At 36.4% G+C, this 26,169-nt stretch overlaps 1 protein-coding gene across 3 annotated transcripts in view; it reads right to left on the bottom strand.

Moving 5' to 3' along the window:
• Positions 1-26,169, bottom strand: part of LOC106876387 (LIM domain-binding protein 2) — a 160,245-nt gene that overhangs the window by 35,189 nt on the left and 98,887 nt on the right. For all 3 annotated transcript variants that reach the window (XM_014924904.2, XM_014924903.2, XM_014924902.2), the window contains exon 5: positions 19,415-19,496. In XM_014924904.2, the coding sequence (XP_014780390.1) occupies positions 19,415-19,496 (82 nt within the window). The remainder of the gene's footprint in view (positions 1-19,414; positions 19,497-26,169) is intronic.

The following is a 26,169-nucleotide window of genomic DNA, read 5'->3' as shown; positions in this document are numbered from 1 at the left end:
CACTGGCACAGGACCAAATATTTATTGTAAAAGAGGAGCAGTATAGCGAGTTGTTCATTTGCATTAACCATAATATACAAGTATTAATGTTTATAAGCTCTGAAGAGAATGGAACTCGAATTCAACAGACAAAATTTGAATTTGGAGTGAATGTAACCGAACACTACAAAGCGTTTATTTCCAACACATTAATTTTGGGATTAGAAAATGAATTTGTAGAAGAGAGGAGCATTGGTAATAGGGTTGCCTCTCATAAAACTACTGGTATCTTGCCAGGAATATGGCAAAAGCAATTTCAAAGAGCAGTCTTCATCAATGTGACAATGCTAATAACAAACTGCAAAATAGACACATGGAAGAGAGCATGGCCAACTGAAATACTCTCAATGTATCACTAGTTATCATGACCATGAATTTGTGATTGAATCCAGACCAGTACATGCCTACTACTTATTTTGATTACCCAAGAGGTGGATCAAGCAAAAAGAAACATTGAGATTTGAACCCAGGAAACAAAAATACATAATAAATACCACAAAGCATTTAATCTAGCACTACCACTTCAGCCATTCCTTCGTCTGCATCAATATATTATATTATTTGATATTTTATGGTACCATTATATATATGTATATATCAAAAGCTGAGCTTTGTTGCACTGATTGTGGCTGAAGATTACATTAAAAGTACATGTGCCCCTGAAGTACTCAGCTGGTCACAGTGTTACAATGATTCTGTTTAAAAGATTATGTGAAGGAGACATGTGTCTGTGGAATACTCAGCTACTTACACTAATGAAGCAGAGTAACTTTCCCCACTCCAACAAAGCAGAGAGTATTTTAAAGATTACTAACTGTCTATACAAGAGAGTGAGTGGAAGTATTCTGTGTAGTTACAAAATCATCATAAGCTTAGTATGTCTATTAACTTACACTTGAAACGACATTGCATATGGTACAAGGAAACAAATTCATAGGAAATGAACATATGTACAATGTGTGTGTGTGTGTGTGCATGCGAAATGAAAATGAGCTAAGAGAAATAACTCGGAATGGCCTATTGAAGCAGAAACATGTGCTCATAAATGTCCTCTTTTCTTTAATGGCATGTCATTTTTAGAGAATTCTTGATACTTGAAATTATCTCTCCTTCTCATTTGGAGTTGGTCCCAATTGTAAAGAAATGATTGTTCTATTTCTGTAAGTGGAGGTAATTTCAAAAATAAAAAAGCTATCTTCAATAATGTGTGTGTGTGTGTGTGTGTATATATTTATAAAACCAATCCTCATTACATATCTGGTATTATGTTTAGCTGAAGGCGAGCCTTTGTCATGACTTGTGTCCAAAAACTGGAACAGTCCTTCAGATACAGTGCATTTAAGACTACATTATACAATAAACTCTTCATGACAAGTGAATGTGAGCTGAAGGTGATTTAGCTGCCATTTCTAGTTGGTCAAGTCACCTCATATAAGTTCTCTTCTGGTACTCCACCCCAACACCTAAAACGTTATCAAAGTTTGCTATTTTGTAAGCCCAAGTGAAGAAACAAAATATTCTTTTGCACAATTTCTTTTGGTGCCCGTTTTCTCAGAAAATCTCATGTTTATTTCCAACGGCCTAAGAATGCAGGAGTATGGAATTAAAGAGTATTGCTCAAATACATGAGGTGTCCCCTAGCTGTTATGTTGCTTTTGTACATTGTACCCTTGTTTCCATGATACACAATACAACACAGGTGTCACAACAAGCTTCAAGCAGGAGTTTCCACAGATTACAAACACCTAGTCTTCAAAGCTAGTCAATTATACACTGTACAGATGGAGTAGTTTCCACAATACACAGCATGCAGTACTTAGTTTTCTGGACATCATCAAGCAAGACATATGCTGCTCATTTTAGCTTTCTCCAGTGAAAAGCACAGCCTTGAACATTAGACTTTTCCTTTCCCATACAACAAACCAATTTATTCCACTATTGAAGTGTTTAATACTCATTGACTACTAATGCAGATAATCACTAGTTTCCTGTGATCCTGCTGTGTACTTCTGCACACACTTTCATCGATTCAGTTGTAAAGCCCTTCACTCATTTAGTTCACTAATCAGAGATGTTTATTTCCACTGTTCAATCTTACCTGGAGAAGTCAAAAATAAATGGAACTACAGTATATTTTTCCTGGTATTCTACAACAGTGTCAATAGTGAGCTTTGTTCAGGACTAAAATATAAACAGATTGTCAGAGAGGCAAGCAGCCTGTGGAATAGCAATACAATAATGCTCAAATCTATTGAAACAAACTGCAATTGTTTTTATACTTATAGCATCAAAATTCATTTCACAAACTTAGCCAATCTTGTCCAATTGAGCCCATAAAGTAAACAACTGCTACACAATTTGGTCGGCAACACTGTGAAGCCAGCCCACATCTCATCAGTATCCATTTTGAAAGCTTAGCTAAGATCTTCAAGTTAAACATGTCACTCACTTAAGTTAGCACTAGAGACAACAGATCTTCAGTAATCTCACAAAATCACAGCAACATCAAACCAAACTTGAAGTTGGATAAATAACTGCATGCCTGAAGGATGTTGGCATTCATGGGAAAACTAAGCAAAATATTCTAAATGATAATTAATAATAATGACTTTCAAATGAAAAGTGTTTGTAGGTTATAAATCTACACATGATCAATTAAGGAATTCACTGAATAGTTTTAAAATTTGTTCAGATCTGATATGGAACATTAATCCCTTAAACCAAAAATCAACAGACTGGACAGAACTGCAAAATGACTGCCATTGATGCATGGCTCAACGTGTTACACATACTGCTAAAGTCAATTTATCATTTTCAGAAAAAAAGGTTATATGCTCCTGACAGTCTTTGACTGTCTCTACATGTCTAGTTCTTCAAAGAAGAAATAACCAGGCCATGAAGGCCAAAAGCATCAACTGCACTTAGTCGGTCATGCTTCTAATTACTTGCCTTCTTAATCCACCAACATAAACAGCATAAGCCAACATATACAACTACACAATTCATAGCTAAAAGAGAAGGATATATAGATTTGTAGTAAAGTGTTTGTTGCAAAGTGTTTTACACTTATAAACTTTTTATACAAAATTGCAAGAAAAATTTAGTAACTTGCATTGTAGTAATCCAGTTAATTTTGTTAAGGTACTGATTTCAGATTTATATTCACCCTCTTCTCATGTGAAAAATATAACTGAAATGGTAGGATAAGTACAGATGTAAGGTATATGTTTTACTGCCCTACTTTGTATAGCACTTCTATTAATTCATTTTCATTAATGCATAGCACTGTTAAGCAAATTAGGCAAGGCAATTTAGTTCTAAGTCTGTGCATACTATAAATGGCTGTATGCAACTTTACTCTCAGAGAACAGCAATGAATAAAGGATCTCTATTTGTGATCATAGAGGGAGAAAATCCATAACAACCTACAGTTCAACCAGAGTGTCTACTTTTCACTGTAAGGATACATATAGTTTATGTTTATAAAAATATGCTTCTAAGTTTACAATACATTTCTACTTATGTCTACGGTTTTTATTCACATACGCCTATATTCTCATCTTTGATTTATGCCCACACCACATTAATACAATTATGTAGTGGAATCCAGAAATGGACCTGTTTCCACCCATCATTTTCACCATTACCAAATGGACTTGGTAAGAAGCATATAGTTATCTTTTACACACATGTAACTTATAATTTGTAATAACATAAGTGTCAATGAAATAACTATATTTGCATCATCATATGAAAGAATACAGGTAAGACAAATTTTAGATTTTCTCCCTACATAACATATAGACGACCCCTGCCCAAGTCCGTATAGAAGAGACAAAAAAACAAAGAAATTAAATAAAACCATATTTACATTAAAAGACAATTCATTTATTCTCAAATTATGCAATGTTCCTCAGTTTTAAGTTGTAAAAAAATTCATAACCACTTTTGAATTTGGAGATCAATTTTGGAGTTGCAGCCTTTGTGAAGCAATATGTGACAGGGGTTCAATGTACAATACTGTGCTTTATTATTTCATAACTCCAGTTTAATCTTCAATATGTGTACACATGTTTATATTGGAAAAGCGACAGTGGAGCAGAAGGCAGCTAGCTAATTATGGCAAAAACAGAAACAGTAAGGTGTAGAATTAGAAAACTTCTCACCACACACACACATGCACCAGTTTCTTGAGCTTCAAAGAGCCATAGGGGCAACATTTAACCCTAGATCATGTTAGGTAGAAAAAACATATTTTCCTGAACATTCGTGTGGCATTTATAGCATCACTATTTAATTTACACTACAATTAATTTTTTTTTACTATTTAGGAGGGATAAATATATCCTCAAACAAGAGCTGTGGCTAGAATGCTTGTAACAAAGCAAGCTATGCTAAAGTCACCCAAGAATCAGGTCGAGGTGTTAAACTGAACAATCTACCACCGAAGAAGGTCACAGCAGGATTTGAACCAAGAATGCAAAATGCCCAAATCTCACAAAGGATCCTGTCTGATGCTCTAACAATTCTGCCAGTCTACCACCTTAAGCTGGTACTTTATTCATTGAACCCCATCATTCACAGGGATGAGTGGAAAACATACCCATGGCAAGATTTTAGCTCAGAATGCAACACATCAAAATAAATACTGAAAGGCTGTTCATTGCTTTAATAAGTCTGCCAATTTGCTACCTTACAAAAGTCACTGATGCTCTTAGCCTGATCAAATACAGCAGCATAAATTAGGTATAGATTATTAAATGCAAGGGATCAACATAAAAACTATAAGCCTAGGACTACATTACATCATATCCACATACTCAGGTGATAGATATATCAAACGAAGACAAGATCTACAGTGAAGTTCATACAATCTAATAATTCTGACTTGAACTCACATTATTTACAAACACACATATGTTCTTTCACTTATAAAATGAAACTTAAAAGCCAGTAAACTAAATCAAGAAATAAGAGAACAGAATTGGTTCCAGTTATGAAAATTGATTAATTCTAATTTGTTCCTCATATGCAAGGTTTTATTTTGAAGCTGTGTTCCAAAGAGATGAGAGAGAGCCTCTACATAGTTGACTTTCTGGAACAACAGCCAAATCTCCCTCTAATCACTCCTAGGATGCAGATGAACGCACAGGCCAATCTCTTTGAGAAAGCCTTTTTTTTTTTACAAATGGTTGACTTTATTTTTGTGGATCATCTTTGTTACATTATAGATTTCCTTGTATAAACGAGGTTACTGAGGGATGGTCTTTGAAGGGTTAATTCTATCTACATTTCTCTAACAGAATGCTCCCCTTTGCAGATGTCTCCTCACTGGGTATGCAAGATAAATGACATTTCTTGCCCACCTAGACATTTTACATATAAAACCAAATGATTATCAGACATGTGGTCAGATAGTGAAGTCATGAAAACAACAGAAAAAATTAAACTGAATCATCATGACAATAAATTGATATAAGACCATTAAAACAAACCAAAGAAATCAATGAAAGTTCATACACAACACAATATTTGCTGGATGATGGTAGTGGGGTTGAGAAAGACACTAGTTGTAAAATGCCCTTGATTTGATCCACAAAACGTTAGTATCTTCATAACCAACTCATCCAGTTTGACTCCATTCACTAAATTGTAGGAAGATAGGGAGAAGGAGACACCAAATCTAAGGATTATCAGCTGCAATAATATCCATAAGAACACTGGCTCTTATGACAGCCGATGCTGCATGGCATACATTCACAACCTATATTAAACCAAAACTAGTTTATTTTATATTAAACACCATCCATCAAGGAATGTTGACTGGGCTTAGTTGATTAAAGAATGGTTGTAAGCTCAAATTCTGCTAATGTTATTTGGTGGTACTTTTAGGTTAAGTTCTGGCCTCACAAAAATGGAAACCACTCTCATTTTATGCTTAAAGATAATAGGATGTATTACTTGTGATAATCTGGCGACCCATCCAAGACCAGAAATATACTTCTACTTAGTGCTGTAAAACTAAACCTTAAAAACTAGTCTGCATGAGGATCGTGAAATTTGGACTCTTTTTATCCCATGTCCTCATACAAGGTTGTTGTTAAACCCTGGGTTAGTACTGATCTAGCAGACCCATGATTAAAAAAGTTGCAATTGTGACCAGTGATTATTTTCTTTTTTTTTTTTAATTCAGATAGTATACCCAGGCCCTTTCATTTTAAAAACAGTAAAGTGTTATTTGAGAAAGATTTAGCTATGTCTAGCTGGTTGGAAAACCACAATGAGAATAAGGATCAACTGGGATAAACTTGTAATTATGGAGAGATTTGTATCTCATTCACCTAATTGTGCAGAAACTGAAGTCTGATGAAGAAAGAGTCAAATTTTAAGCACCTTGTTTGAATTTTGAGGCATAGTGTGATATGAGAGTTTAAAGGAATGACTGACATATGTTATAATGCATTATTGAAGTGAAAGAAAAATAATACATGTATAAAATATTTTGAGTCTATTATTTATAAAAAAAAGTCTACTTGTAATTAATGAATTTTGAGGATCAAATCTTGTCATGAGCTTAGAGAATCTTGTTAAATCTGGCAATATTTTTGTCATCCTGTAATATTCTATAAAATACAGTTTATTTCCCATCACAATGCCCCTACCATACAAAAAAAAAAAAAAAAAAAAAAAAAAGAAAGAGAGAAAAAAGTCACTATTTCTGAGTAACTCATACAAGCCAATGAGAAGGAAGCTTCATGGAGGTCCAACCATGAAGAAACAACAGCCAAGAACTCCTTCAAGCTGCACACACTGCAATCTTAGAAAAAGACATATTGTCCTGGTTTTCCTGCACATAGTAAAATGACAGATGGTTGCGGCTGGAATGGCTTTGATCATTGCTGACCCGGGACTTGATAACATCAACAACAAATCTTGGTTGAATATTTTATGTATAATATCAAACAGCATCAAAGTCAATAAGATGCCAGAAAACCTGAAGAGATCAAAAGTTCACATCATACCATGCCCATTGCATAGTCCAATCCACTTAGCAGTAAATAGGTACTGCATCGTTAAGAATGGCTCATCATCATCATTGTTTAACATCTGTTTTCTATGCTGGCAAGGGTTGGACGGTTCAACTGGGGTCTGGGAAGCCAGGAGGCTGCACCAGGCTCCAGTCTGATCTGGCAGTGTTTCTACAGCTGGATGCCCTTCCTAACGCCAACCACTCTGAAAGTGTAGTGGGTGCTTTTCATGTGTCACCGGCACAGGGGCCAGTCAAGGCGGTGCTCGCATTGGCCACGGGGATCACAACTACAATTCCATATACATCTCAACATTATGAGACAAAATGTTCAGTGGAATTTCTAAAATAACCTGTACTACCCGCTTCTAATTTAACCCTTTAACATTCAAACAGACCAAATCTGGCCTCACACTTACTCTACAATGTCATTCTAAAAAATAGTCATATCATTAAAATCTCATAGTTTTGCTCTTGTGTTCCAGGTGTATCAAATTTAAATACATTTAAGAAACCAAATACAATTAAAGCACCTTGTTTACAACATATAACTAATGCAGGAATCAACCCAAATGGTCATACAATGACAGCTGGCAAGAGAACATGAAAACACTGACAGTCAGTCTTAAATGTTTTGGGTACCTGTTGGTAGTAGTAGATGCTGTTGGAACAAGATACAAGCCTCTACTCACTCCTCTAACAAGGATACTGGAACCACCACTATCACACATTAGCATAGGCCATAGATAAAAACACCAGAGAAATTTTAGGCTAAAATAATAAAGCAAATACAAAAAAAAAAAATCCTTTGAATACTGTATCAGTATTACCATTATCTCCATGAAGGGATAGCAGAAATGATTGAATAGTCAGATTAAATAGTATTATAGTATTTACTTTGTCTTTCTACATTGAGTTCAAATCTTACTAGAATCAACTTTGGCCTTCAGCCCACTAATTCTATCAATTATTCTCCTTTACAAATATGTAGTTTTTGTACCAGTAGAAGAAATCTTTTGTTATTAAAGAATTATTGGAATGCAGAACTAAATACATTCTGGTGTTTATAGCTATATCCCTTTAGAGTAGAATTCAAATCTTGCCAATATCAATTTTGCCTTTCCATCTCCTTGGGGTCGATATAATAAGGTACCAGTCAAGTACTGGGATTAATGCTATTGACTAACTCCACTCCTCTTCAACATTGCTGGCCTTGTGCTTAAATCAGAAATCATTATTATCACTGATATTTATTTGGCCAAAGTGCTTTAGACAGAAACATGCTGCAATTTGTTTAGAATAAATAAGCTCTTGGAATTTAATTACATACAGGGTCCAACAGGAGAACCTGGTGACTTTTAGATGAATACAGTGTTGGCATGCCTTCCTTTTCTTTTGTGCACATGTAGTCTAACACAGAAGTTCTACATTGTGTGTCGCACCATGTCTTGAAGTATTGTTATTTCCTGGCAAATAACAGCTCAGTTTGAGCAGCCGGTAGTTTATTGACAAACATTTTCTTTTTGAGGTAGTCCCAAAGAAAACAATCACACCAAAATGTCAAGTGACCAGTAATCATTTCTTTAATAACATCCAATAGGTGCTTTTGCTGTATGGGTGGTCACTCTGTTTCATTAAAACTAGGGGTCGTGTACTAATGCAATGTCTGTTCAATTCTGAGACTGGGAAGTTGCACAACATGGATATAGAGCAATCAGAATACATTGTTACTCTATGTCTTCTCTCGTCAAAGAAACATAGGCCTAGCACATTACAAAATTTGCTACACAGCTTCATACTGTTATGCATGAACAGTGAAGAGGATGGTAATGAAGCATCATGTGACTTGCTGTTTGACCAATAGTAGAAGTTTTTACTTAGGTGACTGGCGAGATGGAAATGTACTCTTGAGAAGAAACATATATAATCTGTCTACAGCAACAACATATTTTCTGGTTTCTCTAATCTCATTTGATTTATTTCTTGTACAATCATAATCTTATAAGAATGAAAATTTAAATTCAAGTCTGGATACTAGTGCAATGTCATGTTTCCATGTAAAATGACAAGGACTATTCACTACACTCCATTCGGTGACTCAAATATTCTTCAGTGTTTAGACAGTTTGAACATGTCAACGCTGAACAAGACAATCTGAAGTTTTCCACTCACAGCAATGTTGTATCCCAGCTTAATGCTCTTCCATGATAGCTCATGTTAATATGCAAAAGCAAAATTTTTTGTATTTTACTAACCAAGAGACCACTGTCTGATCAACAGACAAAAGCCAACAAAGGGTAATACTTCATTTTATATTTTTTGACTAGTCTTGTATCAACCCCTACAAAGGGAAGAAAGGTCAAGTTAACCATGGTGGATTTGAACTCTGAACAATGGAACTAAATAGTGTCAAGGATTCAGTCCAATACTGGACCTCATAACAATAGCAATTTCTTTTGACTAGTAACAAGCCACTTGTTTTACATTTCTGTAGATTACTGGTGCACAATTTATCAATAAAGCCTCAGGGGATGAAGAGTAACATTGTATTGCAGTGGTAATTGAACAAGGAATGTTGAAATTTGAAACTAAATACTGCAAAATACTTCAGCAGATATGCTACAGGACCTGACAACTATCCACCAAGTGATAAGTGTTTCTAATACAGGTGCAAGGCAAGAAACCAACTATTATATCAACCTTAGTACTTGACTGGCAGAAGGGTTGATGAAAAGCAAAGTTGATCTGGAGGGATTTGAAGCCAGAAAATAAGAAGTCAAATCAAAAACTGCAAGGCTACATTTCTTCAATTGTCTTTGGGATGATTCATTCACCAGACTGCCTCGACTGGGTCAAGTATCACTTGCTCACAAAAGCCTAAGCAACTGTTGTCCACAGAGGACACCCGAAGAAACAATTAGTAAAAACACAGCAAACAGTGGGTTCTTCAATATGTGATGAGAATGCCTTATAAGGAAGATGCTGTGCACCTGGTGTTGCATACTTTTGTGTGATGAATATTTGACTTGGATGATAGATCCTCAACTTGCTTTGATGGTAAGCACTTGTTTGATTAACTGAACTACATCCTCATTTTACATTCACTTTTCTATTCTGGCATAGGATGGACAGGTTAGTTTGTTGTGGGTTAATCCAGTTACTGAACTCCTAGACAGATCAGGAACTATATCACATCCACAAATTCTGTATATTGGCAAGGTGTGCACAAACAAGGAGTATTACTCCCAAGATTCATTGGAGTGGGGTTGAACCTGAGATCATGGCAATGTTATATTCACTATTTGCTTTTTAACATTTGATAGACAATTATACAGACATAACACATAATTACAAACAATATGAAGGAATTAGAAACTATTCAAAGTTTCAATGCTGAACAGCTGCAGAAGGGAGTTGAATTAAAAAAACCATTTGTCAATTTTATAGTTCAGCTGTGTTTATAGCCCTAATTTGGTTCTACCTATTTAGTTAAGTTGATCACGCTATTTATCAGTGAAATGTGTTGGTTACTGGTGTAACACAATGCTCGTGACAACCTCTTGGTTGTCAGGTTCCAGTCGCATTCAATACGTATAACTAAGTTTTGGTGGGTAGGAATCAATCCTGAGTAAAAACTTTCTTCCAATCACATCACGTCACTCACATTCAACATTACACTCAGCTACACATACAATATGCTCTGTTAAGCAAATCTGAAACACACAACTGAAAATATATTTGAATACTATGAGCAAGATGGTAAGTTTCCAGTAAACAGTGGCACAGGTTTTATTCCTAGTTGTCTATTTCACTGATTTCTGCTTTGGTAAAATAGTGGTGGTGGTGGAAAAATGAATGTCTTAATCCTTAATTCCACCATCCTGTGAAGGCAACAGAGCCAATGGGTGTTGACAGATGGTTGTATGATGACAAAAGGTTGACATCGGTGCAACGGATAAAATATCTATTATTTGTAACATAAGAATTCCAGTACTAATTCTAGTCTAGTGAAAATGAAAATGGAAACCAAACCACAAATCCCTAATTTGAAAATTGAAAGTTGATACCCTATTCAATTAAAAACTCTGAAATACTAAGCATTTAAAATTACAAACAACTTAATAAATTGACTTATAATTTTAATTAAAACAGGCATGGTTGAAGTTGGTAAATAAGTTTTCCTGTCATTAACCTCGGGGCCAACACTCAAATCAGATTTTTGTGGCAGTAAATGAACAAAACATTTCCCCCCAAAACAAGATGCTAGTCTATCATCACTGAACTTTTGGGGAAATTTTTGGTGTCTATTCACACAAAAAATAATAAGCATGTAAAGTACCTTGCACAAAAATACATATCTGATTACTTAAATATAAGAAACGTGATTTAACCCTTGTTGGGTTTCATTCTGCTTCAGTTGTTATATTCCCTATGATCTCAGTAAGAAGAGATACACTCTATAGTGCATTAAATATACTACAGATGCTACCTATACATCTGTCCACTTTGAAGACACTTTTGACAGCGTCCTGTGGACCTATGTTATACAAAAGCACAGTGAGTAAGGCCCCCAATCTTGCTCTCTATGGAAAGAAAATACAAATATGATTTAAAAAGACGACATGACTCTGATATCAATATCAGCCACATGTTTAAAATGTTGACCACAAAATCATATGGCTCTGTGTTTGATTCCATTATACTGCACCTTGGTCAAATACTTAATGCTGTAGCCTTGGTTGATCACCAATTCGAAAGTAATGGAAAAGTTGGGACAGAATCTGTGCAAAAACCTGTAGCTCTATGGTTAAGAAACTTGCTTCCCAACCATGTAGTCCCAGCTTTGGTCTGATGGCATGGCATTTTAAGCAAGTGTCTTCTGCTACAGCCCTGGGCCGACCAAAGGTTTGTGAGTGGATTTGATAGAGGAAAACTGAAAGAAGTCCATTGTATATATGCACACACACACACGTGTGTGTGTGTTTGTGTATACCTTTGTCTGGACATCATGCCATGATTGTAAACAAGCATCACCATCATACAAGCGATGTTGTTTGTTTCCAGTTTTCCATGAAAAATATATCTGGCCAAGAGGAAATATTACCTTGCTGGGAAACTGCTATGGGTTGGCAATTGGAATGGCACTCAACTGTAGAGATTCTACCTCAATGAATTCCATCTGACCCATGCAAAAAGTTGAGGTCAAATGTTGATGATGATGATATAAATGCACATCAACTGGTGTTGAGATAAATGGCACCACTTCATGTCCCACACATTTCTTAACTCAAGAAAATAAGTGCCAGACCTGAGGTAAAATACTGATCACTTTGAATGAATAAAAATTTTGAACACAGACAGCTGTAGAGAGGATGTATCAGATTGTTCAAGAAATATTCATGTTGCAGATGTGGCAACACGTTTTCAAAATGGGAGATTTGAATGGATATGAAAGTGGTGCCAAAAGTTACCACAAACATAGGTTTGGTTTGTTTTGCATGTGTGTGCATTATATTGTTGACTGATAAAAGGTAGTTGTTCAGGAGAGAGGACTTGAGAGGAAATTTACATTTTGGCAACAAGAATGCTCCACAAACACATGCAGATACAGAGTAACCACTGCAAAATCTATTTGGTTTTCCTACTTTCTTTGCTGAATTTGATCATGTGACTGGGGCACCACCTTAATGGAAGTAAATCATACAAAGAGAATTTTATTAAGGTTTGCATGTGTGAGTGCCATGCTTAGTTCAATGGAAGACCAGCTCTACTTAACTACCACAATTCCACATCAAATTAGATGAATTAATTCTTATTATTTCCAGAAAATTAACATGTAGTTTCATAGACACAAAGGGATTTTAATATAAAGACAGGTGATAAACTTTGGCTACATGACTGACATTAAGTAGATGAGATACCCACAGTACCATGACATACAGTTATATGTATTGTTATGTAAAATATAACCCCAAAAGCATAACAAAATGCACATAATGAATTTGAACTGAAGATCTATGTGCTGATACTCCAATACTTCATCCACTTAATTGTTTTACTGCTACATAATAAATTTAATCCTGTATAAAAAAAAAAAAGAAAAGAAGAAAATTCTATACTAACTGACAACACTTAGTTTCCTATGCAGTCCACTCCACTCCAAATGCTGATTTGGAAGAAATACGCAAAAAGTTGTTTATAATGAATGGCTTTAAGATAGTATTACAATACTGGTATCGCTAACGGGTTGTCAACAAGAGTTACACGTGGGAGTATTACAGAATAGCTAAGATCTAGCCTAATGATAAAAGATGTGTTGTCTGGTTTGGCTTGTAGGTTCAACTGATAAGTCTACTCTGATTACACTTTAAATATCCCACAATAACCCCTCTACAAATTTACAGAATTATTTATAAAATATTTTACATCTGTTTTCCATGTGCTAATGTGGGTTGTATTTTTCTGTAAATACAAAAACTTGCAGGAATGATTGAAGTTAGTACTCAAATCTGAATTTTCTCCCTAACACTTTACAAAAAAAAAAAAAAAAAAAAAAAAAAGCACTGGTACCTATACTTTTGAAAGGTAGGGCTAAAGTACTTATCTCAGCTTACTAATAGCTAGAGAATGTGTAGCTATTACTCCCAACTATTCTTTAAGTCAACCACTTCCTATATGTTACGAATGGAAGTTGCCGTCTTGTCTATTCAACTATCATACAGTAACTTGGTATTGTTGACCAATGGAATAATTGTTATATTTTAGAATATCTATGACTGTTTAACTGTACCTTTTGAACACAATTTCAAATTTGAATCTTAGTCATAACTTGAGATAAGCAAAAGGAAGAAGACTTGTACAGTACCTTGATCAGTAAATAAAATTTAACTGGAGCATAAAGAGAAAAAGAAATTTCTAAATTTTAACAAGTGTTTGATTTTTAACCAAGTTTATCAATGAAGACATTAATAATTGATTCAAATATCTGTCCAATTCTTACTTTTACAGATATTATCAGCACAACTATCTGTGATAAGATGGAAAACTAAATATACGAGAATCACATGAAATCTTTTAAGACTTATGTCTCAGGAAAAGCATCAACAATATCTCAATCTGCTGCCTAAAGCAAATGGGAAAGAGGCAGATTAATAACGAGTTTGTGGTCAGGTGTTTTATTCATATCCATCACCCCTTCCCTATGGTAGAATCAACTGCAAAGGAATTTTGCAATGTGGTAAAGGTTCTGGATCAATCTATAGCCAATGTACATAACTTATTTATGAATAATCTCTCAAAGTTAATTTATATGTTTAGAGGAAGAAAAACCCAATTTTTGTTTGCAAGTAAGGAGCAACTCTGGTGGGTGGATATGTTTCAGTCTATAAGCCCTTGTTAGAGTAGTCTAGTCAACCACAGCCTGTTTCATCAGCTGACAAACATACAGAAAAAGAATTTTGAATAAGGTTTTGCCAATATAATCAAAAAACAAAATGTGCTAAGGTATATGACTTCAATGTGCCCCTAGTATAAATTTGGATACATAGTAAGTTAAGGAAAGTAAAGATAATGCTCAATGTCACATCTTATCTTTTACTTGTTTTAGTCAATAGACTGCAGCCGTGCTGGGACACGTCTTGAAGAATTCTAGTGATGCCCACTCAACCTCCCAATCCCAGCAGTTACCTGGTATGAAAGAAAAAAAAACAAAAAAACAGTTCAACTACTATGTCTTCCAAAGATAACCAAACTTGATTAAAGTGAAGTTTAGCCTATGAATCCCTCAGTATGCAGTTTTGGCCACACACACACACACATGTAGTTTTATGACAGCCACCAGGTACAGATGAATCAATGTGGGAGATTTTATGTGGTCACTCAAACTATTAGATGCTGTCTTGAAATGAGAGGAAGACACATAATGTAGTGCTAGATAAACAATGACTGAGAGAAGAATAGGATGATCAAGGCTGGAGCATCTCTGATTGTAAGGTTTGCTCAGCCAGAGTTGAATTAGAGGTTAATAATAGAATACCAATTCAAACAATGTATGATTTCCCAAAGTTGAAGTATTTCATATGGTTAGTTTTAGAATATAAACACCACATTATACTGATTAAAATATAGCTGGTGAACCAATTAACATCACCGAGTTGCAAGAAAAGACTTGTGGATCACATAAAAAGAATTAGTTCAAATTTTGACTCATGTGCTCAATGATATTTTCACAGCCACCAAATGGTGATATAAACCAATAAAAGACAACTTCCAATGCATTGACAATTAGCAGCTATATCTCTCTACATTCCCCACAAGCTTACCACTGCCTTTTAAAGTGGGGACTATACTGGTCAGCTAGAGAGGTTGTAAGTAATTACTCAATCGAGAGGAACCAAAACTTCTTAATCTTAAAACGTCAACCAGACATTTCTACATTCTTAACCCTTTAGCATTGAAACCGACCGTATCTGGTCAAAATATTCTGTTTCATGTTTAAGCTGGCCCTCACACATACCTTACAATATCATTCTAAAAAAGTTAACAGTTACTTCTTAAAAACCTGAAAGCCGCAAGATAATGCATGATTAATTCAAAACAATGTGAGTAAATAAATATTACTGTGTGTGTGCGTGCGTGTGTATATATACACACACACACACACACACACACACACACACACATAAGCTATGCCCAGAATAATGCTACTCCAATAATTCTAGATCTGCTCAAGCAAATTTAGCACTGGAGCCAACATAACCGTAACTCAAGCCAATGAAAGCATCTCTACATGACTGCTGGCGTGCTAGAAATAGCAACCAAAACCTACCTCAAATTACACTATCACATCATCTTGAAATATTTATTTCTCATGGAAGGAGGGGTAGCTTGTGAGGATGAAAAGGGGACAGGTATATTGCTATGTTTAATAAAAGATGGCTTTTAATCCTTGCTAACACACTAGTGAAGAAAGACGATATGGATGCAAACACTTTTGCCGGCTCATTAACAAAGAGAAGTATGATCAAAGGATAAACAACAATATCGGTGAACTTGTAAATCAGTGTCTTTCTGTGGCAATAAGAAAAAAAAAACACGACGGGGAAAAGACTCTACTCTCCATAATTAAGTTTACCACTAAATCAATATCTAAAAACTTCCAAACTTTAGTAATACATATCAACGCATGTCATATAATCAAGATTATCATCGTCACTACTCAACAGTAGGTTTTGATTTCATGTGGAAAGCCTCCACACGGTCAAGTAACCGTGTGGAGTCAAATCTCTGCCAAATCGCACTGTGACAGCTTAAAAAGATGGGAAGGACGTCTTGGATAATGCAGTCATAGATAAATACCTTATACTCGAAAACAAAACGGAGGGAAAGGTCAAGGTTAAATATCTTTGACCAGAGCCTTGCATATTTACTTGTCCAAACACAACCAAATAAAGTACGTTATGGCTTTTTGTAATAGCCATACCTACAATTTTAGTAAGATCTGTTTTCTTTCATTCCACTTTTTCACGCCATGTAAAAACAAAGTTGATAGAAAATTCCATTGAACTGGATGATGATTTCCAATTCCGAGAAACCATATAGAATTACTGATTAAAAACGCAGTGAATTTGGAGACATAGGCGGTCAATAACCTTTGGTTGTCTAAATCTCCAAAGACTCTTTTGAAAAAGAGTCATATATCATAACATATTAACTTAAACGTGTACACCAAACCCGTTCGTAAGGCGAACTGTAAGTGGTTGACATGAACACAGCTGACTACAATAATCGAGACAGAGTTTGAACTTAAAAACAAATATTGCAAAGGCGTTCTATCGTTTCTACTAACGTAATTAGAAACAGTAACCAATAACACTATGTCCCGATGTTCGGCTTTAATCAGTAGGTATGCTGGATCAAGGCTAGCCCGAAATTCAACAACATTAAAATATTTTCATACATCACAGTGGTACCCCAGTATGGCCATAGCAGAAAGGTTGAAAGCAATCGAAAGAATAAAAGGATATATTTTAGTAAAGCAGTCCAAATATACATCCGGGCGATATTTTAGTCTGGCCAAGCAGCTAAAAAATTACGCTCACCAAAGAACAGCCTGTAAAACACGAGTAATTTTGGAAGAGCATCTCAACCAACTACAGAGCAGTTTCCACGTGGAGTAATTACAATAAGCACTAATAAAATGTCTTCAAGACCATATAGTAATTTATTGCGGGCAATGCTTGTTTAAGCCTCAGGTCAGCTGACACTGAACAACCGCAAGACCAAAAGCCTTCCAGTAGTGACCATCCCGTCTTCTACAGAGACAGTGTATTTAGCACTACAATTTCTGTATCTTTTTTTTTTAACGTAACAGGGGTTGTGATTTAACTGTTATCTTTAATAGATCGAGAGAATACCCAGTTCATTTTCCGTTTTCTTGTATTTGTATCGCCCCACGTCAGCTTTGCTTGAGCAGATCTCCAATTAAAAAACATTCTAGCCCTGACTACTGTGTAGTGGTTCTCAACCAGGGTCCACATAAGATTTTGTGGTTAGAGTTTATGTGCAACAAATTAGTGATACTTCTACAATTCACAAAACTTCTTTTGAAAGCCTGTGATCCGGCGACAAGATCTCGCAGATTAAGCGACGACAGAGGCTCCTTCGTTGGCTTGTGTGCGCCGTGTTGTGGACTGATGTTATGCACGTATATGCAAGTCATGCAATCGTTTATGTAGCTGTCAGCCCTGATCGAGCAGACTTATGATGATCAAAGATGCAAATTCAGATAGGGTGCATCGTAAAATATATAAACCATTGTATCCTTCCTTTCTTAAAACAGAATGTAACTAAAAGAAATTTAGACTGGTATTTCTAGCAGGTCAAATGACTACGTAGCGGTCCCTTTATTGCTCGTTGTGTATGTGCAGTGCACCACATGTGCGCACGCCAGTGGTTTCCCGACTATATAGAGTCCATATGTAAATGTTCGCTGGTGCTATATACTGTATCTCATAAGTCTGTTAGCTTTTTGAACATAAAACATGTTGAAAGGCCTTCTTACCAACGAGACACTCAGCATCTATACGCGCGCTGCTATGTATGAATGTGTTGGTTATTACTATTATTATTAAACATGTGCAAGTGCGCGCGTAATTAAGCCACAAATGTGTGTGTGTATATTAATTTGTGCCGTTATCTAGCGTTTCAAGTTTGTGTATCTGTCGACAATATCTAAATGAAAGAATTTTCCCCCCAGTGCTAACCAAATAATATAATTACAAGGAATTTGCAGGGACTCGTGTTTAATCTCAGCCGACAAGAATCAATTTAAAAAAAAGAAATCCACGTTCGCATTCCTCGTTTTTTTTTATAACTGAGAAAAAAGTTGACTGAAGAGGGGAGGTAACTGTAAGGTAGGAGCGACACGGCTTACATTTTGGTCTTAGATTAATTATATTTCACTAATGAAGAGAGAGAAAGAAGAACGATCGGGTCTCATTTAATACTAATTGAGAATATGAGCAATTAGAATTGAATTTTTAATCAAGAATTTAAAAACTAAATCTGAAAGAAAAACAAAACAAAAAAAATCTACTAAAACCAGAAGATGGTAGTTGGGAATAAGCGAAATGAGTTGAGTGGAGCAAGTTATTTCCCCGTTTACACACTCCAAGACATTTTTCATCCTTAAAAACATTGTTGGTAAAACGTGAAAAAAACAGTATTGAAGATTTCTTCAAAAATTTAAGATAATTTTACAGAACCAATCACAGAAATATTTGGTAATCAAGAAAAAAAAACACTGTATCTAAAAGTTGTTGGCATCAGCTTTGAAATGAAATAATGGTGTAAAACAGAGACAAGAAGCAAAAAAAAGAAATCTAGGCTTTTGCTAGAAATTAAAAAATAATCTCTAAATTTAAGAAGTATTGTTTTTCTCTTTTTTTTCTTCTTACTTTCAATTTAAAAAACAATTAAGTAGCATCGTCCATCTCGTCGATTTCATAAATCTAAACAAGTACAAGGCTTCTAAGTTACATAGCAGAGTGTTTTAAAAAAATGCTTTTCATAATAAAATTAACAGCATCGTAATTTTGTTTAAATTTGCTTTTTTAAAATTAATTTACATATTTGAATTAACCATAAATAGATAAATAAATAAAACATTTAAGCGCTGACTGCTTGCATTTGTTTTAAGTTTCGTTATGAATAGAAAGAAAGCTTTTTTTTTTTTTTTTTGAAAGATCATCTTGCTCCGCGCGCATATTTAGGTTTAGATACGAAAACGTAAAGATTAACCAACCAAAACAAGTGATAGAATCTTGAAACATGGAAATCGGTACTTACCTCTGTCCGTTGCTGCAATCTTTTGTTTAAGTCGTATATCCGATATTCCGGTTGACCCATGTTGTTGTACGGCGTATGTCGCCTATAGTAGGTAGAGAAAGACGAATAGAAAGGATCCGAATTCATGGTGGAAGAAGTTTATATATACTAGATATATAGATATATATACATATAGGTAGATATATATATATATTTATATATATTTATATCTATATATCAGAGGATGTATAATAAGATTATCAATGAGGGAGAAGACAAAATAAATTTAACTTTTGAATGTGTTGCTATATATATTATATATGTACATATAGCACGTGTCCACTCTTCAATGGTGGTAACCAAGGGACCCCCCTAAAAAAAAAAGGAAAAAAAAAAAAAAAGAAAAAATGGAGATATGTGGTAGTTGACTGGGCTACCCGTCCTTTGCTACGGATGTCATTCAGATTGACAAATGTATCTACAAGTCCTTCTGAAGTCCAACTGGGGACCGATCTTTTCCATCGTTGACCACTGATGTGGTGTGGTTGTGGTGTTGTGTTCTGTTGTCTGCTGGTGTTGCTGCTGTGATGGTTAGTGGTTGTTGGTATTTCACCACATCCCACCGCCGTCTTTTTCATCAAAGCCGACCACTGGAGATTGAAACAAGCACCGGCGACAACATATCCACTTAAGAGAGAGAGAGAGATAGAGATAGATAGAAAGAAAAGGAGAGAGAGAGAAATACAGTCTGCTTCGTGTTGTTGTCAGCGTCGACGCCAACGCGTTTTGAGTTTAACGATGTTGTTGTTGTTGTTGTTGTTGATGTTGCTGTTCATGTGCGGGGAGGAATGAGGAGAGTTAAAATTTCTGAACAAAGAAATGTGTAAGGCTTTTTTGAAAACTAAACTAAAATCTGGCAACAACACCAATCCGTCGTCGTTCGGTACATGTTTCCTTTGAGAGAGAGAGAAAGAGAGAGAGAGAGAAACAAAGAAATTCTTTAAAAGAAATCTTCAAATATGCCCAAAGGAGTGGAGAAAAAGTGTAGTTAGTGGTAAATAAGCGACGACTGTACAATAATATATAGTGGAGTTGATGAGTCCATGTGTAACGTCAGACAGGTGAAGCTATTTTTATCTGTAGCCTGGGCCAGAAACCCCATCCACAGCACGCTAGCTATAAGCTAGCACATAGCCAGGCTTCCTATCTCTCTTATGGTTAGACAACACACTTGCTTACACAGACACACGATGTGTATATATATATATATGTGTGTATGTGTGTAGTCTTTAATTGCGACTGTTGTTGTTGTTGGTAGCGGCGGCGGCGGTAGTGGCAGTGAGGGTTTGCGCCAGATTGTACGTATGTAGTAGAGTGGTTGTTACTCTACTACCACTACCATAACGACTGCAGCAGCACTTGCTGCTGATACTACTACTACTACTACTACTACTACTACAACTACTGCCAAAAAAGAAAACACAACTGTTACCACTACTACTGCTACTACAAAACACAGCTACTGCTGCTGCTGCCGCTACTACTGCTACTACTACCACTACCTGCTGGCAGAACCACCACCCCCAACAACAACACCACCACCACCAACCACAACGGTAACAAGAACTGAACTACTACTTCGTTTACCACCACCGCTACTACTACTACTACTACTTCGATATCAATCGCTGGCACCACCGCTACCACAACACTAATATAGCTTTATCATCACCGTTACCACCACCACCACCACCAATAGTGCTACTGCTACATCACCAGTACTACTATTATTATTATTATTAATGTATCGCCATCGCCATCAACAACTATTAAATGCTCAGTGCTCTCGTTGTATGTATGCGTATGTGTGTGTGTGTGTTTATGTATGTATTTGGAGCGCACGGCTTAAACTATATAGAGGAGTGTGTGAGTATGAGGGGGGGGCTTAGCCGGAGTACGCGTACATGTGTGTGTGTGTGTGCGTGTACGCAGCAAGGAACGCTGGGAAATTGACTGATAGTTGAGATAGTATAAGAACTAAATATTGAGTTGGTGATTTTAGTGGAGGAATGGTGAGAGATGGAGATAGAGAGAAAGAGAGAGGGGTAAGAGGAAGGAGGGATAAATCAACTGCAAGGACGAACGAGGGGAGGAGGACGAGGAGAAAGATTATAAGGTATGAGTGATGATTAGCAAGAGGGAAGAGGAGGAGGAGGTAGGAATTGTGGTGGAGAGGGAAAGAGAAACAGAGAAAGAAGAGCGAGGAGGGAGACGAAGAATACGTGAAAATTAGATAAGAGGGACAAGGGAGGAAGTCTAGATGAAGGTTAGATAAGAGAGAGAGAGAAAAAAAAGAGAGACAGAAATGAGAGCATGTGTAAGGGGCATAGGGTGAGTTACATGAAACAGGGACAAACGATCTCCCACCTATTTCCCCACTTCCTCACTCACACAGCACTCCCTCTCTCACTCACACAGCAACACACGTAAAGCACAAAGTCAATAATACATAGACACACACATATATATATACACCCATTATATATACATATATAGACGCATGTATGTATGTGTGTGTGTATATATATATATATATATGTAGGAAACACGCAAATCCAGCAAGATTAGTTGCATGTTGAAGCAAGTTTCTCAGGCTGACTAGCTACATTGCTAAAAAGCAGTGCAAGGTTTCAGACAACTACTACTGCTACTACCACTTCTGCTGCTGCTTCCTCTACTATTACTACTCCTGCTTCGGGCACCGACGTCGCCTTCACAATATATGATAGCAGTTGGTAGTTGAGAGACAGAGTGAGGGAGGGGGGATGAATGTTGAAGGCCGTGTATGTGTATGTTAGCATGTGTGAATGTGAGTGTGTGTATGTAACTAGCTCACTTCATCACACCACTGATATTCCTCTGGACCAACACACACACACACACTACCATTGAGACAAACGAGGAAGCCTCCTCTAATCGGTCGCACGATCTGCTTAAAAGCAACCGAATCTTCTTCCAAATAACACCCTAGTCTTTTTAAAAGGGATATTATTCGATGGTCCTCGATGCATGGTTTGAAATAAAAAGACGATATGGTCAGAAATGGAGTGCTTTTGTCTATAGGTTTGCTCGTGTAGGTTTTACTCGGGGCTATACAACACACCAAATCAATTAATGTTTGTATGCAAGCAAAAATTGTAGTAATGACCGTAGTCGCTGGACCTGCTAGAAACAGTAGCTAAACCTCCCTTAATTCACACAGACACACTACTGTGTTGAAAAAAATAGGACACAAGTAGTCCTACATAAAACTATTTGAATAAAAGAGGGGATAGACATGGCTGGAACGTCGCTAATCGATTAGGGCTGATTTGGGTTTAAACAACACAAGTTAATGGATCAGTGCAAGTACAGCAGTAATAGTAGTTCATAACTTCCTCTACATCACTAACACAACAGCAACAATAAAAGAATACCACTTAGCCCCCAACAAAACACGTCAACACTGAAACACCACCGCCATCTCTAACACTGACAACAACAACACAAGCACGATTGTAAATATGGTGACCTTGTTTAGTGGTGGTTATTTATGTTTGTTCGTTTATTTTCAAATATAAACGTTATAAATATTCATGTTGGGCGAGAAAGAAAGAAAGAGAGAAAGAGGTATAAGCAGCTTGTGCCTACGTGCAATAGTGACATGGTGAGCGAAGGAGATGAGATGGGTGTAGTGTTAGGGTTGCGTTGATAATTGGTTGCTTGCTTGCTTGTTTCGTTAGTTGCCAGTAAAATAAGAAAATTAATAAGCAACTAAGCAAGAGCTCGTCGGTCCTCACTACCACTATTGTTGCCGCTGCTGCTATCAAGTCCCTAGTTTTTAGCTCACAGTGAAGCGAGAGCATTTATTAAAGAAAACTAGGCAAAGAGTTGGTGCTAGCATCACACACCTACAACTACCGACCGTTGCCAAGTTCCTAGTTGATTGTTGCTGGTGTTGTTTAGCTCAGATTCAGCAAACCTATGACCAAAAAAGTTACGGTCCGGTAAAAAAAAAAAAATGCCTTGTAATATTTAAGTACGGTCCTTTAACGTTTATAAGATCAAATCTTGTTAAGTTAACTGTGCCTTTTATCCTTTTGGGTACGATAAAATAAAGTACCAATCAAGTACTATTCGGATTTTTATTCCCATTATGCATTCTAGATGTGAATGGAATTATAACACGTTGAGGCAATGCATCCTTTATAATGGATGTTAGGGTGTCATTTGAGATTTGCTTATTTTTAATATATCCCCTCCCTATTTGTTTAACTGTTTGGTTAGTAAAACAAGGAAGTAATTAAGCAACTATGCAAAAGTTAGTGATAGAATCACAAGTACCACCGTCACCACCACCCAGCGCTACAAAGCTTATACATAGCTAGCTGGTTGCTTAGTAGTGAAAGCAAGAAAGTAATTAGCTACTAGACAAGAGTTGGTGCTAGCAACACTACCACCATTGCTAAATAAATCCCTAGTTGGCTAGTTGTTTTTTTTTTAATACTTTTACATCTATTTATTTATTTTTACAACATACACATCGATTTTGTCCCATTTCTGTACTGACTAACTCGTGGTTTACTCATCAAACCTAATTTGAAAGACTTGACTTAGTGTCAACGTCAGTAGCAACAGCAACAGCAGTCACACCACTACTGCTACTACAACTACTACTACAATATTACCATTAGCCATAGCTACCACCACCACTACTATTAATACTACTCGCAGCTACGATCTCCGCCGCCGCCGCCTCAGTTGCTGCTGCTGCTACTACTACTATTACTACTACAACCGTTACCCCTACAACTATCATTTCCTTCAAAATAACGCACCACTATCACTACCACCACCACCATCAACACCAAAGCAACAATAATACTTAATACCAACCAAACTCGAGCCAACGAGTGAGAGCATTTACGTGGTCACTCGTCGAGTTAGAAATAGCGACCATACCTCCTCCCCTCACTCAAAATCATATCTTATAAATAAATAAAGGGAAAGGACACGTTAGGTAACGAAATCCTACACACCCCTAAACAGACAAAATGGTTGTGGCTGGAAATACGCATTGATCAGGGTTGACCTGGAGCTATAAACAACAACACATTACTAATATCACCATCACAACTAACACCGCCACCTTAATACCATTATTACTTCCTACACCACCCACCGCCACCACCGCCCGCGCCAACAAAACAACTACAACGAGGGAAGCTCCCAATGAAGCCATTCGATCCGCTAGAAATAGCAGCAAAATTTCCTTCCTTCAATCCACATTGCGTTCTAAAAAAAAAGTGCGAGTGTGTGTAAGTGTGGGGACGTTGGACAATGTAGTTCTCGGTACATACAGACGAGATGGTCATAGCTGGAATGCTTTTTGATCATTAGGCTACTCAATCAAAACTGACAATTAGAACCACCACCACTTCTAATACTAAACGTAATAATAATAATAACAATTTCTTTATTAGCCACAAGGGCACAGATGTGTATGCGACAATAACACTATTTCTAAGAGCCAAACGAGGGAATCCACTACATGGTCGTTCGAACGGTTAGAAATAGCAGCAGAATTTTCCTCAAACTACATCAAATCTTTTTATATATGGACAAGATACATTTGATAATGCAGACTTATAAACCTCTAAAAAGACGAGATGGTCATGACTGGTATACCTTTGATCATAGGTCGTCTGCTCAATCAGGGTTGACCTGGGGTTAAACAACACTGACATTAATACCACCACTACTAATACTACTACGAACACCACCAGTATCATCAGTGTTATCAACACAACTTCCCTCCTCCACCAGCAGCAGCAGTACCATCACCCCTATCTCCACCACCATAGCTACTACCAGCAGTAACATCACCATAATCAACAACACTACCACCATCACCATTACCACTAGCAGCAGCACCACTACCACTATGAACATTACCACCACCACCACCACTTCCAGCAGCAGCAGTACCACCACCATCACCACAACAGTAACACTACCACCACCAGCACAACACCGTGAGAAGGTCGTCAGTTCTGAACGTTGTATCAGACGACACATTGCACAAATATTTCTAGGTCATCAGTTGCAAGTCTCAAAACCAAAACCAAATTTAAAAAAAAAAGAAAAGAAAAAGAAAACATCCAAGAGCAGAGAGAAAGAAATGAAAGAAAAAAGAAAAGAAAAAAAAAAGGATAATGAATGATAAAACCTTTAAATTTTAACAGAAATGTTCTGAAAGAAGCTGACTTTTACGTATAAAACATCTCCAAAACTCAAAAGATTTTTTTTTGTTTAAGTTGGAAAATAATGCACTGTACAATTTAATTTTTTTTTGTTTAAATGTACATTTGAAATTCACTCGCACACATACACATGCACACATACACATGCACACATACAAACACACACACTTTGAAAGATAAGATGCATTTCGTTCTTCTTTTGTCTTTAACTCTGTTTCTAATGGACAGACAAGCAGAGAGGAATGATGGGCGCTCTTTCCAACGACAATCAGGCCTGTGAAATGCAAGTAATAAGCCCAAGCTAGCTGTGAATATGTAGCCCCTGTTTCAAGCTGTTCATATTTTAGTAATTGATGTTAAATACATAAGATTTATGAATGACTATGAGTGTGTGTATGTATATGTGTATATGTATAGTTATGTGTATATATGTGTATATATATATATATATATATATATATATATATATATATA

Source organism: Octopus bimaculoides, chromosome 14 (assembly GCF_001194135.2).
Source record: "Octopus bimaculoides isolate UCB-OBI-ISO-001 chromosome 14, ASM119413v2, whole genome shotgun sequence".
NCBI classification, from domain to species: domain Eukaryota; kingdom Metazoa; phylum Mollusca; class Cephalopoda; order Octopoda; family Octopodidae; genus Octopus; species Octopus bimaculoides.
Note: the sequence above shows the minus strand (reverse complement) of the source record. Positions and strands in the feature narration are given on the sequence as shown.